This window comes from Coloeus monedula, assembly GCF_965178545.1.
Source record: "Coloeus monedula genome assembly, chromosome: 5".
Lineage (NCBI taxonomy): Eukaryota > Metazoa > Chordata > Aves > Passeriformes > Corvidae > Coloeus > Coloeus monedula.
In genome coordinates, this window is record NC_138785.1 from 33,432,133 (window position 1) to 33,446,292 (window position 14,160).

At 41.3% G+C, this 14,160-nt stretch overlaps 1 protein-coding gene across 2 annotated transcripts in view; it reads right to left on the reverse strand.

The window, feature by feature from the left end:
- Window positions 1–14,160, reverse strand: part of NFKB1 (nuclear factor kappa B subunit 1) — a gene marked incomplete at its 3' end in the record, with an annotated part of 57,332 nt that overhangs the window by 4,135 nt on the left and 39,037 nt on the right. The window contains exons 12-19 of one of the 2 annotated variants that reach the window (XM_082282266.1): window positions 13,964–14,086; window positions 12,890–12,979; window positions 11,841–12,035; window positions 8,615–8,756; window positions 5,387–5,501; window positions 3,179–3,380; window positions 1,328–1,497; window positions 407–509 (exon numbers count right to left, since the gene is read on the reverse strand). In XM_082282266.1, coding sequence (XP_082138392.1) covers window positions 407–509; window positions 1,328–1,497; window positions 3,179–3,380; window positions 5,387–5,501; window positions 8,615–8,756; window positions 11,841–12,035; window positions 12,890–12,979; window positions 13,964–14,086 — 1,140 coding nt within the window. Of the gene's footprint in view, window positions 1–406; window positions 510–1,327; window positions 1,498–3,178; window positions 3,381–5,386; window positions 5,502–8,614; window positions 8,757–11,840; window positions 12,039–12,889; window positions 12,980–13,963; window positions 14,087–14,160 lie in introns of both variants that reach the window. The other variant, XM_082282265.1, reaches the window with a different exon arrangement.

Genomic DNA, 14,160 nt, shown 5'->3' on the forward strand with positions numbered 1-14,160 from the left:
CAGCAAATAGGAGACACTTACAAGCTCATGCTTCAGTGATGGGGTGTTTTTTTGGCTTTTTTGTTTCTAAAGCAGTCCAACACTTATCCCAGATATATATAAAAGTCTCTTCTCCACTTCTTCAGCTATAAAAGCTACAAAAGATAATCAAAGAACTTCCCAAAGTCCTCCAGAGATTTTTTTGGACCAACATAATTTGCCTTTCTAGCCATTAGATGGTGCTGAAGAGTGATTAGTATAGCATCTCAGAGCAGGACTTTCTGAGGAAATTCAGACCTTCGTGCTTTTAACATCTGACTTCCTCCATCCATTAAACAAGTTCACTGGCACATTCTCTCCCTTGCAGCCTTCTAACTTGAATTGTCACTGTGAAAGTAAACTCTACAGCAAAGATCTATTTCCATACCTGCTGCTTTGAGAACTGCTGCCAATTTTGTTGAGCCCCTTCCAGCTGCTATGTGAAGTGGAGTTGTCCCATCATATGTAGTACTGTCCACATCTGCATCACCCTAAGTTTTTTTTGAATGGCAAAAAGAAAAGAAATCTGTACAATGCAGCTGCAGAGGCTCATGTCAGCACAAACAATGCTACTGTGTGAGTAAGCACCATTCCATGCCTGGCTGCATAAAAACTCTAATTGCTGCCTGAAAAGAAGGAATTAGAAAGTAACTACAACTGTCTGCATGCATATGGTGGGTTGTGTGCTCCAGTGTTAGATGTATATATCCAAATAGGTCAGGTAGATAAAAGCCACTGTGCATTCCCTGTAAAAGTTCTGCCCATGGCCTTTGGAGTCTGAGTGGTGTGCACAGAATCCTGCCTTGCTGCTGCTCATCAGAAGGGCAGCCAGGCTGGTGGCACATCCATGCATGAACACTGAGGAAAGCTACTGCAGCCAGCTGGGGCGTGTAGAATTAAGGATACCAGGATCAAGGTGTTAGAGATGAGACAAATATTTATAGATTACACAACTGCATCTCTATGCACATCTCTGTACATGTTCTACTTCACACAGAAGAAGAGATGAACTTGTTCATGAGTAACTACAGTGCCTGCCAGGATTACTCAGTACAAATTATACATGGCATATGCAGTCAGGTTAGGGTCACAAACTCTACATTCCTCAACTTGGGCAAAAGATTCACGAGCAATGCTGAACAAAACAGTAACATTACTAGTAATTTTGCCATTATACCAGTTCAAGTAATCTAGTCAATAAACAGGAACCTCCCCCCCTTACTCCCGCTTTTCTGAAGCACTCAAGGATTGTCAACAGCTTTTAAATTTATAATTGAAAGGACCTGGGAGAAAGAAATTATGCCCTTACCTCAAGCAAAAGGCAGCCTGCCAAAGGGATGTTCTCTTGTTCAACAGCCAAATGCAATGCAGTTCGTCCAGATTTTTGTTCCTGAGCATTGACATTAACTCCAGCAGCAATCAGCTGTTTGAGGCAGGACATGCTATTTGCCATCACTGCCATGTGAATTGCACTGAGACCTACAGAAAACAAAATCCATCCACCATCATGTGCGTTAATATGTTTATAATTCAGAAATATCAGAGTAATGGGTTTTGAAGTGAGAGACTTCTAAAATGAGTTACAGTTACTGTACTTACCTGAGCAGAAGTAACATATTTTGCCTGCTTATACACTAAAAGACGATAGAATCATAGAATTGTTTGGGTTGGAACGATCATCTAGTTCCACCCACCTGCCGTGGGCAGGGACACCTTCCACCAGACCAAGCTGCTCAAAGCCCCATCCAACCTGGCCTTGAACCTACTTTCAGGAATGGGGCATCCACAGCTTCTCTGGGCAACTTGTTCCAGTGTCTCATCGTTCTCACAGTGCGGCATTTCTTCCTTATACCTAATCTAAACCTAGCCTCTGTCAGTTTAAAGCCATTCTACCTTGTCCTATCCCTACATGTCCTTGTAAAACACCTCTCCAGCTGTCCTTTAGGCCCCCTCTTCAAGTACTGGAAGGTGCTGTAAGGTCTCCCCAGAGCCTTCTCTTCTCCAGGCTGAACAGCCCCAGCTCTCCCAGCCTGTCTGCAGAGGAGAGGTGCTCCAGCCCTCTGAGCATCTTCATGGCCTCCTCTGGCCCTGCTCCAACAAGCCCATGTCCCTCTTATTTTTGTTGGGGGCCCCAGACCCTAAGGGAGTACTCCACGTGGAGGCTCAGGATGAAGAAAATGGTGTTAATAAATATGTTCTTTGTGCATAAATTGGAACTTGGAGAGTCAAAACCATATAAGAAAAAAAAAAAATCAAGATTACAAGGTGGAACAGAAGGCAGAAACTACAGAGCTCACCAAGAGCATCTCTTTGCCTCAAGAGAGTAGCCTTAAAAATAAAATCTGCATCTTGATACTAAACAAGTAGGTACCCCACACTGGCCCCATCTGCTACTGAACACCTCTTCTAGAACGTGGTCTGGGGAGTAAGTGGTGTATTTTAGTATCATCCTGCTGTAAGGTCACAGTGACCTGACACCTCAAGAATACCTGCACCAGAAAGATAATAATAAAACCTTTTCTTTTAAAAACCAACAAACCAACCAAAACCCAACCAACCAAAAAATCCCCTCTCTCTCTAAGGAGGTTTTTTGAATCCACAATGACAATTTTAGGTCAGATATTTTACAATCTATTAGAGCAGGAGTACTAAATTGAAGTCTCCTGTGCACTGAAAAATGGAAGAACTGTCTGTGGTTATTTTACAGGCTCTAATTCTGTATGGTCACAAAGTACCAGATAGAAAATGAAATACTAGTCCAGAAACTATTTCTAAGGGGATTTCATTCCCTAGACAGAAGGAAACATTTTCTTCTGGGGGGATTTTTTAAAAAACACAATGGTGGCATAAGGAATAAGGCGAACACAGTGCTTGAGGTTCTGAGACATTGAAGAGAATGTACAGTGACAAAAATTCAAATCCATACTGTGCCATGTGACCATTACCAATTTTTCTGTTCTGTATAATTAGAAAGCTGACACATCTGTGTTCTCTCATCTGTGCCTGCAGGCATATAAAAATGAAGGAGAGCATATGCAAAATGGGGAAAGATGTTCTTTTCAAGGTCTGTATCTACCTGTGTAGAAACATGGTGTTGGCAGGAATTAAGGTGTGTTTGTCTAGTAGGTCAGTGTAAAATACAGCCATTATCTTTCCATACCTTCTCCATTGGGAAGGTTGACCATCGGAGATACCCTCTCATGCTTGAGGAGTAGACTCAGAATCTTGTCATCTCCTTCAGTAGCAGCTAAATGTAAGACAGAATTGCCGTGGCGATCCAGAAGGCTGACATCTGCTCCAGCCTTCAGCAAGTCTTCCACCACCTTTGCCTGCTTTGTGATTACTGCCAGGTGCAGGGGGGTCTGCAAGTGACAGAAGCAAGCCATGAGAAGATAAGCCACAATTACATCATTTCTGCAGAAATCTCTGAAACCCATAAAAGCTCCTAGTGTGAGAAGATGTTACACCACTCCAAAGCCAACAGAAAATAAAAGCTTGCATATGTGTACATTCTTTTCTACTGAACACTACAAATAGGGTTTCTACTTACTGGAAATAAAAGCTGCCTTGCCAGTGTCAGCAGTTGGACTTTGGGAGGAACAAAGATGTTGGCTACTCTATAAGCCAGGGCACTGACCTGGCTATTTGAGCATTGCAGTGCGAGGTACTTGGGAAATGAGATAATCCCTGTGGCCCCCACACACTGTAACCCTGCTTCCAGCTGCCCCATCGCCATGTTCCTACCATGGTGGGAGCACATGTGCTTTCCAGGTCCTGCTCAGACCTGCCTTTAGCAATGAATCTCATTTAGCAATGCTCTCATTTTGCTCCCGAATCAGAGATTTGCAGCCATGGGCATAGGAGTTCCTTATCCCTCAAAATGGCTGCACAGAAAAGAAGAAAATTCTGCAGTTCTGTGCATTTGTCAAACTGCAGAACAACTGTGCATTTATGCAGTGTGTGTTGAAGTAGCTGATCCTGCACATTGCCCATTTCTGTGCACGTGCAGCACTGAGCAACTCTCAGGCTGAGAGGTTTTGGGACCTTCCAAAGGTTGGTTGCATACTGCATTCTTGTCAGTCTTGCTTCTGAGCAGCATCACACAGACCATACTCAGAAATGCATGTGTTTAAACAGTAAGCATTCTAGTGAGCTCTGGGGAATCGTATTTCCAATACTAAAATAATTTAAAAATTGAGTAAGATTCCATTTCTAGGTCATTATATTAATGGAGGACTTAAAAAGACTAATTCCAGCTCTGCACAGTAAGCTTGTGTTTGTCAATAGATCTGTCAACACATTTGCAATTAACTACTGCATCTATAAGGTATATGTCAGCTTTCAAAATATCAGTAGAGAAGGAAAATTCTAGCCCAAGCCTACATTCTCCTCCATCAATGGCTTAAGGTTTAAGTTGAAGGTAGGAAGAGCTGTAGAGGTTCTGGTAGTCAGGGATTTATTTCCTGTGTGGAGCACAGCTTTGCTTCCTGTTTCTGTTAAACTCAGGGCAGAGAATTCAATTCAGAATTTTCTGTTTACTTTCAGCAACCTCCACATTTCAAACTTGCTTTATATGAACATAAAAATGTGAAGGAAAACAAAGAAGTCAAAACAAACCTTCTGGGACTACCTGTACAGAATTTAAACCTGCCTTTACTGTTCACAGCAAAACAAATGACACAAGTGTCAGTGTGCTGCTGAATGGTGTACACAATCCCTTTAAGAGATTCTTCTCCAGGCAGGTTCCCACTACTCTTTTTAAAACCTGAGTTACAATACAAACAGGCCAAACTAAATTTGAGGAGACAGAATTGTGCCTGGCAGTTCTTTTCCTCCTAGGTAAAAGACAAGGGGATGGGCTTTTCTCAGTTACTGCAGAAATGAAAGGGAAATCTTGGTGCTCATGTGATGGGCACAAATGCAATCTGGGCAGTAGCAAGGGCATAGGTTATTATGGCTTCCACACGTGCCCACAGGTATGTGCCTACAGATTACTGATGATGCAGGAACTGACTCATGATCCCAAGTTAACCAGTGTCAGAAAGGTCAGAAGAGCCCAGAGTTGGCACATGGTAATCCATACCTCTGGCTTAGTAACAGAGAAGCCAAATGCTGAAGCATGAACTGAAGAATTGACTCTTTTTGGCCTGTTCAACACTTAACCCATGGAAACACTTCTGTTAACATCAAGCAGAGTTATGGACTAAACCAGTGAAAACATGCTCTCTTTCCTCCACCACCTTCCAATATATCCTTGTTTCTAAACTTGTTTGCATCAGTCTGATCTCTTCCCACAGACAGCACGTTGTACAATTTCTTCTCTACCCGCTGAACAATCAGCAACACTTACACCCCCACAACTGCGTACCTGATAGAGGTCATTTCTCATGTTAATGATGTCCTTGTAATTCAAATCGGGCATCACTTCCAAGAGGTTTTTCACCAGGTCAGTATGAAGGTGGATAATTGCTAAATGAAGGACACTGAAACAAAGAGAGAACAGATTAACAATTTCACACTGTTGTCAAATTTATTACAAAAATGTCAAGGCTTTGCTGTAGATCTGACTATATTCTGATATAAACATTTGACTGTTAGAGGTAATGATTCCAGCACTAAGTACCAACACCTAAAATGAATCCCAGCATTAAAAAAAGCAGGCCAGAAGGTAACTGCTTAACCCTTCGATCACAAAAGCAAACTCAGGATGGCTTTTGTTGGCCCTCAGCATAACTTCACTACTAGGCTAATAGACAAAATGTGTGGCACAATTATTTCAGAAATCCTCAGATTCTCTCCTGGTTTGCTCTTTTTTCATATTTTGAATTATGCAGCAGATAAACACTTCTTACTGTCAAAACCTTCCTGCAGAATTTCCACAGGCCTCTCTGCCACCGAAGCAGATTTTCCCTTGGGGGTTTCCCCAGATCTGTGGGTTTTTCTTTATTTCGTTTTCAAACAGCAAAATGACTAAGGACTCAGGCCCAATGACTAACAACCACAGGACCCGCAAGCAGTGGCCAGGGGCATCATGCCAAAAAAGCACCTGTTTTGAGACATGAGTGACTGCACAGCAAGACACTTTACTTCTGCTGTGTTAATGCAATGGCCCTTCCTGTGCTTTTCTCCAGAGGCAGGTCCTACACCACCAGCCTGAGCAGCTGGACGTGCAGCATGGCACCAGGAAAAAAGCAGGTTGTGATTCCCATCCCCCCTTGTCCCACAGAGTTCCATTTGCCTTGTTCCATTGAGATTTCATTTGAAAATCATGCCCTTTGTTTTGAAACACATCCTGCCAAGCACTTCCTTAGCTGATGCTGGTTACCTTCTAGACTCATCTTTTTAGCAAGTTGCTGCTGGCACAAAATAATCAACACGGGATATGTGGTGTGTCTGCTATGCCACTTTAGAAATACCTGAATAGTCTCAGAGTTATACTTTTGTCAGAAAAATAAAAAGAAGTTCTGTGCCATTTAAGGCAAGGAGTCATCTTGAAATTGAGCAGTGAAAGCCAGAAGATATTTTTAAAAAAGAAAAACAAAAAGTAACTTACCAACCAAACTCATCCTTAAAGGCTGTTTTTGATTCTATACACTGCCACTGGAAGTACTATGGCACCTTGCCTCCTTCAACTCTCCTGTGCTGTTCGAACAGTCTCACCATTACTGGAAAAACAGCTGTTCCTCTGCTCTGACAGATGCTTTTTATTATGCTCTGTATCATGCTGACATTTTATTTCCAAATCTCACTGCAGAAACACATTTGTTCTTCTACTGCTTTTAGTTCTCTTTTCAGCAGCAAGTATTTTAATTTTACCCTACCATTATATGTGATGCTGCTGACTAGACCATGAAAGGTCAGTTCCATTTCTTAAACATTCCTACGTGAAAAAATGCATTTGAGCACCACTGTAGAGACATCAGATACCTACAGATCAGTGGTACTGGTATAAATACAGTCACAGCCAGTGTTACTGAGTGTCAGCGGCAGTAAATATACACTCATCACAGATTGCTGGGTTCTGTCTCAAAGCCATAAATAGTTGACAGCAACATTTTTTTAAAGGCTTACTCAAAAACTTTTTAGCTGCCATATAATTTTAATGATTAAAGTGAAAATTGGGGTAATTTATTAATTAATTTTGACCTCTTCCGAGAGCTGGAAGACAATCACCAAAGCTTTCCTTTGTAAAAAAGTTTTGAAGTAATACAGATGTATGACATGCTCACAGAACAAATCCATCTCAGGAGAAAGGCAACGTGAACTTGAGCCTCACATACTCGCAGGTACTTCTTGATTCAGGAAGAAAACAACTGTTTATCATCATTCTAAGAAGTATTGTAACTTAGTTAAAATGCCCTGCAAATCCAAAACTGAGGAGCACCTTATTGATATTTAAATGCAGGTCCTACTTGCTCAAGACTAGCCCCCCCCCCTTTTTTTTTTAAACACAGAAGCTGTGCTTTTCATAGTGCTTGCAGATTTTGTTGCTAGCTCCCACCTCGTTCACATTCTTGCTTATCTCAAAGCAGACATTAGGTTTCCAGTTGGAAAGCTAAGCTAGTAAAGTAGTTCTCTCTGATTGTGCAGTCCTCTATCTGTAATCTGAGACCTATTTTCACTGATAATGGAGTGAAAGCAGTAACCTATCTCAGAATAATTGAACAGTGAGATACAGGTCTTGGTCACGTGAAATTTTCTTTCTACCTGGACACCTTGAGGCTGTATGGCTTCTACTGTTCAAAACACTACAATTTAAGGAAATGCAGGTGATTGCACAGCGCCTGCCAGCTAAAAAGTGACAATGTGATAGTGTCACTTGCTTATTCAAGAGATTATCTTTGCCTGTGCTTAGAGATGCTTCTGCTGAATTTCATTTTAAATAACTACTGATCATTAGTTCCTCACATTACGTCACTCTGAGTTCCACAGAATCTGCATGGCTGTAGAGGAACAAAGTGGATTTCCACTTCAACTCACATTATTGAAGGACTGATGTGCAAATATTAGCGGCCAAGTCTGCCACGAACATCTGTGCAATCCCTTGGAAGACAACAGTACAGCACAGACATAAGCATGAGCAAAATAATGTCCTCTGGGAAGAACCTGGTGTCAGTGGGAGAAATGCAGTATGGACCCTCCAGCTATTGTTTCTGTATCTCCTGGTGAATCTCTTGAAGCATCCTATGAAGAATTAAGGACTTGCATAGAATAAAAAGGGTGCTCTCCTTCAGCACCAAGCTGAGGATCCCCATACACCGTGTATCGTGATGCAAGCACAGCAATTCATGCTCAGTCAAGATTTTAAGACAAAAAATCTCAAACTCACAACATGCTCAACATACCCTCAACGACCAGATTACTTTCTGACTGGTGCTGGATCAATGAACTTTATGGTGTACATGACTTCTTTGCAAATGAAACAAAAATGTCTAAATCACAGCTGTACCTCTCCCAAATAGCAGAAAGGAGAGCAATATTTATTTGATTAGAGCAGTGGTGCCATTGGTGATTGGCACCCGTGAGGGACAGAACAAATTGACTATACCATTCTGCCCTCAAATCCATCAGTTTCAACCCAGTATGGTCAACTCACTTGTCTCCATTATCATCCTGGACAGCGGTGAGATGGCGCTGAGCTGCCAACAGCATCTTCACATCTCCAGTTACGGCATAATCGAAGAGAGCATTGCAGTGACGCCTGGCAAGCTGCATGGCCTTCTCCAGGAACAGAGCATCTGCAACACAAAATTTTGTCTGCATCAGCTCAGTTGTTTTCCGTGGACCACCACCTACTTTTGACAGGCATTTGTGCTATCACAGAAATACAAAGTGCAGTCCACCAAGCACTATTCACTGCTTCACTGAGATGGTTGCTAATTACTTCTGAGAGATAAGGACAGAGGGAATGAACGCCTAGGAACCCTGAGGAACGCAGGGAACACAGGAACCCTGAGAACAGTCAAATCTGGAAGCTAGCACTGAATTAACAGCACTGATGTGCAGTTGTGTGTAATGAGACAAAAGGAGCAGAACTTTGATCTGGAACTTGCAGGTCCCAGTAGTTTTGCCTTGAAGAAGCTGAGGCACATGAAGCCTAAGTGACCCATCAAATATTGCAGAGAAGCTCATAGAAAAGCTATGGAATAAATGCAGGGCTTTGCACTCCTCCTCCAACTCAAATCATGCAGTCTAGCCTGCTTTACGGCAGCAGCACAGAGAGTCTGTTCTTCTGTTTAAAACATTTCACTTTTTACAATGGTTAGTATTTGTATCCTGATTTTAGAATTATAAAATGGACAGCCACTGAGATTTCAAAAAGCAGAAGTTGTCATGGTGGGGAGGCAAAAGGGAGAAAGGAGCGAAAAGAAACTCATTTGCAGAAAAAAGTAACTCCAGCTGCTCTGTCAATATTTCTGTGGTTCTGTATCAGCAAGAAACTGGTGAAAATGAAACAGATGAACTCTGAAACTACGGCGTCATTCTGTGAAGCAGAAGCATCTGAAACCAGCCTGTATTTTGAACAGTTTCATGTTTTTATAAAATCTTGTAAGGTTGGGAATTACTAAGAGCAAACAAGTACAACAGACTGTGTCATTTACAGCACAATGGGGAGACAACACCCAGGATTTCCAGCTACACAGAACCAGGCATTTAGACTGGGTCAGAAGTGTATCCCGGATGAACACGAACACATCATTCCTCTAAGGCAAAGACTTACTCAGCTATCCATGAAGCTTATTGTTCTGGCCAGTACATCCCTGTGGCTGCTGTACTGTATGCCTGGGCTGAAACATTTATATTTGCTATTTCCCTCTCAACACTAAACATGTTATATTCAGGATACATATTCAGGGTAAAGGGTGTTAAACAATTCAGTCTTTCTTGTTATGCACACTTCCAAAGATCAAAGAACTCAATGCTGAAACTCCCTGGTTTTCCATATCAAACACATGGGAAAGATTTTCAAAAGATTACATGCATCTTTTAGCCTAATACCAAATGGGCTAGCCTGCAGTAGCTATTTTATGGAGCCTGTTTTTCTGCACCAATTCTTTGTACAATCGTGAGCTAGAAATTGCCTCCTTTCATGCCATTACAACAGACAAAAAAAGAAATGGTCAGCTTCCTGCCTACAATGTTCACTGCTTGGAAAACAGGTAAACAATTCTGACGACCCCTCCTTCACGACAGCTAAATGGACATTACTATTTCTTCATATCAGCACAAGATTTTGTTTTCTGAACCAGTCATGGGATTTATCACAACCAAAACTGCAAACAGCAGGTTGCTTCAGCTTTTCTCAAGAGCACCATCTGTTCTCAGGTCACAAGAAGCTACACCTTTGAGCTGTTTACAACTACAGCCCATCTCCTGTGCCACTTTGGATTCCCAAGCCATGGTTTCTAGTGCTGTTAATAGCAAGTGTCAGACAAGGCTGACACACACAAGGTAATGTGCCCTCTCCCTGACCCAGGGAATAACAAAAGTGGTCTAGATCATGTTGCACTTGGTAAAAACCAAGCCCAAAAAATTCCTTCCTGCTCAATTCCTACCACTACCAAGTCTCTCTAGTCCAACTACCATTTTTTTCATTTTATGCTAAGCATGATTACTCAAATCCTTTAAAATCAACTGTTTTAAAAAAAAAAAAATCCAGGAAATGCATGTCTTGCTGTCTGGGAAAGTAGCCTTTATATATTTTAGAGTTCTGCTGCTAAACCGGTTCTGTTGACTATCCTTGCTTTCCTCCTCTCCTTTTGTTTTCTTGCCTGAAATCAAGAGACAAAACCCTTTGCAACTGAATTAAAATGGTACGATAAAAAAGCAGTTCTTTATTAGAAACTTCCAGGTGCGTCCATACTTACGGGCTATGGGCACACCCAGTAATGGATTTCTACAGTTTTTTTAAGTTTAACAAATTATTGTATCTAGCAAACACTGTCCAATTCGAAGAGCAGTTGGTTAGGTAATTTTTCACCAGGTACTGGGACCACTGGAGCTGGTCCAGGACTTCTTTGCCCCACTTCTTGTTATGTCTTCTAAGATTCTGATTGGAAAACAAAATGTTCTTCTTGTAGGTCCTCTACTTGAAAATAAGACTGAACAGTATTTCAGGAGTGTATCAGAGGGTTAGCTTATTACTCTAAAATCCAAGAGAAAGGGTAGGCAAAATACCAGGAACTGTATAACCATGTACTAATGGTCTACAAAGCTACAAATATATGAAAAATATATAAAAAGCAAAAATTATTAGGCATCAGTTTGATGCATAACACTTTGTACCCAACAGCTATTTTACTGTGTATTTGCCAAATAGAAATTGGGCAAATTTCCATTTTAAATTCAAAGCTATAATGCTACTTTGAAAGAAATTTAACTGTGTTGCAGGGAAAAACTGCTGCAACAGTCATCCTAACATCCAATAACTCATCCACTAGAGTCACTCAAATATCAAAAGCCAAGTCAATTGCTGAGTTATATTCCATCTGCCTTCACTGCTTGCAGCGTTCCTTCCTCACACAAATTTATTAAAAGGCAGTGTTAAACATGCCCAGCAAGCAAAGCTGTCTCATCTCCTTGCATCACAAGCAGAAGCTCAAGTGCCCAGTGGCAGTACAAAGGTGGAAGATTATCTACGAAACTAGATATGGGGAGGCACCTTAGATCTGGGGGAATGGAATCCCTCCCGTTTCCTCCAGGAGGCATTACTATGTTCAGAAAACAGCAAGCAGACATTTTTGGAGTTTCCAGACCTTTAATACTTGCTTTGCCCTTACTGCAGTTTGATTTACCCTAAATACATTTACTTGTTCACTTACCCTGCCACCTGCAGTCTGCTTCGCTTACTTCAGTTTTACAGGAAGAAACAGAATCCTCCTTCTCCTCATTAACAGCAGATGTTCTGCACTCAGTCCTCTCCATGGTTTCCACCTTCACATCATGTTTCATGTCCCATTTGTCACTTTGTTTATCAGAGTTCTTCCTGTCTTGTTCAGCTGTACAATTTGATAGACCTTCTAACAAAAAGTAGAATCATTAGTGTCCTGTACTGTTGCTTTTTTTAATACAAGTGATAAAACACAACCAGGCAAAACCTAACGCTGAAAAATAAATACATAAATTTACTTCAACATAAAACTTATCACTAAACTCATGAACCATAATATTCCAGATGCTAACACACATGGACAGGATAGTGATGTGACTTGCTCTAAAGTGATGTTAAGTTTTTGACAGCCTCTACTTTAAAAATAAACCGTTTTATATTACAACAGATTTACATCTCTTTTTATGGTACAAGAATGTAAGTCTGAAGTACTCAAATGAAATCTAGCAGAATTACTCAGATACATTTTCTTTCCTAACAGCAAGTTCATCCCTGAGATTCTGGAAATATCTACGGAGTATTCAACATGTACATCTGAAATTATATTCCTATTTTAGGAAGCCAAGAGTGTCCTTATTATTAACTTAATCTTTTCCATTGGTTTCTCTGGGCAGTACCAGACCGTGGCAACAAAGGAAGATACATTTTTGGTGATCTAGTCCTTGGGTCACCTGTAATCAGCACATTCAAGCAAGCGAAAGGGCTGTTGCTTGAAACAATATACTGAATGCAGAAGCCACATGGAGGGGTTTTGGTGACTGCTGCTCAGGACTGCACAGTGAAAAGGAACTACACTTGGAGAGGAAGAAAGAGAAGCAGGGCAGTACAACCTACACAAAACCCCTCTGCTGCCAGAGATTCAAGAAGAGGCCTTCCCCAGCATGCTTAGCTAGAGCTGCCTGACACTTTGGCTCATACTGTAGAAGAAAATACAGGTCAAACTCAATTTAACTGTTGGAAGAAAGACATTTTTGCTGTTACCATGTTTCATGCCAGCATTGGACTTTGTTGTGCCAGGGTGGAAATGCATCCCTCCAAAGGCAGAGTATCCGTATGAAGGAAAACTGAACCCTAAAGAAAGGAAAAGGGTTAAGAATTAATAGAATTACATCCTAAAGCAATGAGAACTCTAAACCTAAAGAAGTGAGGTTTTGTTTTCTGCATATCTTCTGCTTTATTCCATGCAATAAATTTTCCAGGCTAAAGGTGAGCTCTCCCCTACCCCTTCAAAAATCCAAAGAAATTCTAAGTGGTCAGCTAGTGACACTTTCTTATCCCAACATGCATAAGACCACACAGATGTAGTATCATTACTACATTATCATCCTTCCTCTAAAACTCAACTGAGACATCACAAGCTGCCTCTGTGCTTTATCCTTCCTCTAAAACTCGACTGAGACATCACAAGCTGCCTCTGTGCTTTTGAATCCTTGTGATTACAACAAATTTGTATTCTGGTGTTATGCTATACATGTGCTGCTAGCAACAGATGTAGCAATTTGATGCTGCTCTATCTTCTGATCTAAAAAAAGGGCTGTGGTTCAGATGACATTTCCTGACCTATAGGTTTTTAATGCTCTGCTGCAAGAACCAAAGTAATGCTCCTATGATCCTGCATATCAGATATGACTGACCCCGACTTCAACAGATAGAGCACAGTAGAAAATTTACTAAATAGTATCTCCAATTTTTAATAGTTCCTTGCACTAACAGGGTTCATTTGCCAAATTCCACTCGTGGTCCAAGAAACAATTCAGAACCTGTTTAAATTTAGACACATAAAATATTATTAACTGAGCTGTCTCATGAATTTCAGTGCCTCCAAGACCCTAGGAAGCAACAAAGCTTCGAAGTTGGAAGGCAAAGGAGATGACAAAGTGTTTAGAATAAGGAGATGCTTGATTGAATTGAGTAACACGAGTATAAAGGCAACAGAGTCAGGTCTTATATGCCTAGGAGACAAAATGGCCTTTACATTTTAAAAATCAGCATAAACATCTGTCCTGCTCTCAAAGTAGAACCCTTTTCCCTCTTTGCCCAAACCTGCTGCCTTACCAGAGCCAGCACTGCCACCTGCCCCTCCATACATGCCACCACCTCCGGCGCCACTGCCTCCACCATAGCCATCGGAGAAGTTTGGCATGAGTTTCTGTCGTTTCCTTTGCACTTCTTCTTTATCTGGGATAGAAGGAACAGAGCAAACAGGGAGTCAGTCCTGCTGGTGGCCAGGCACAGCGCAGGGTGTGCATACA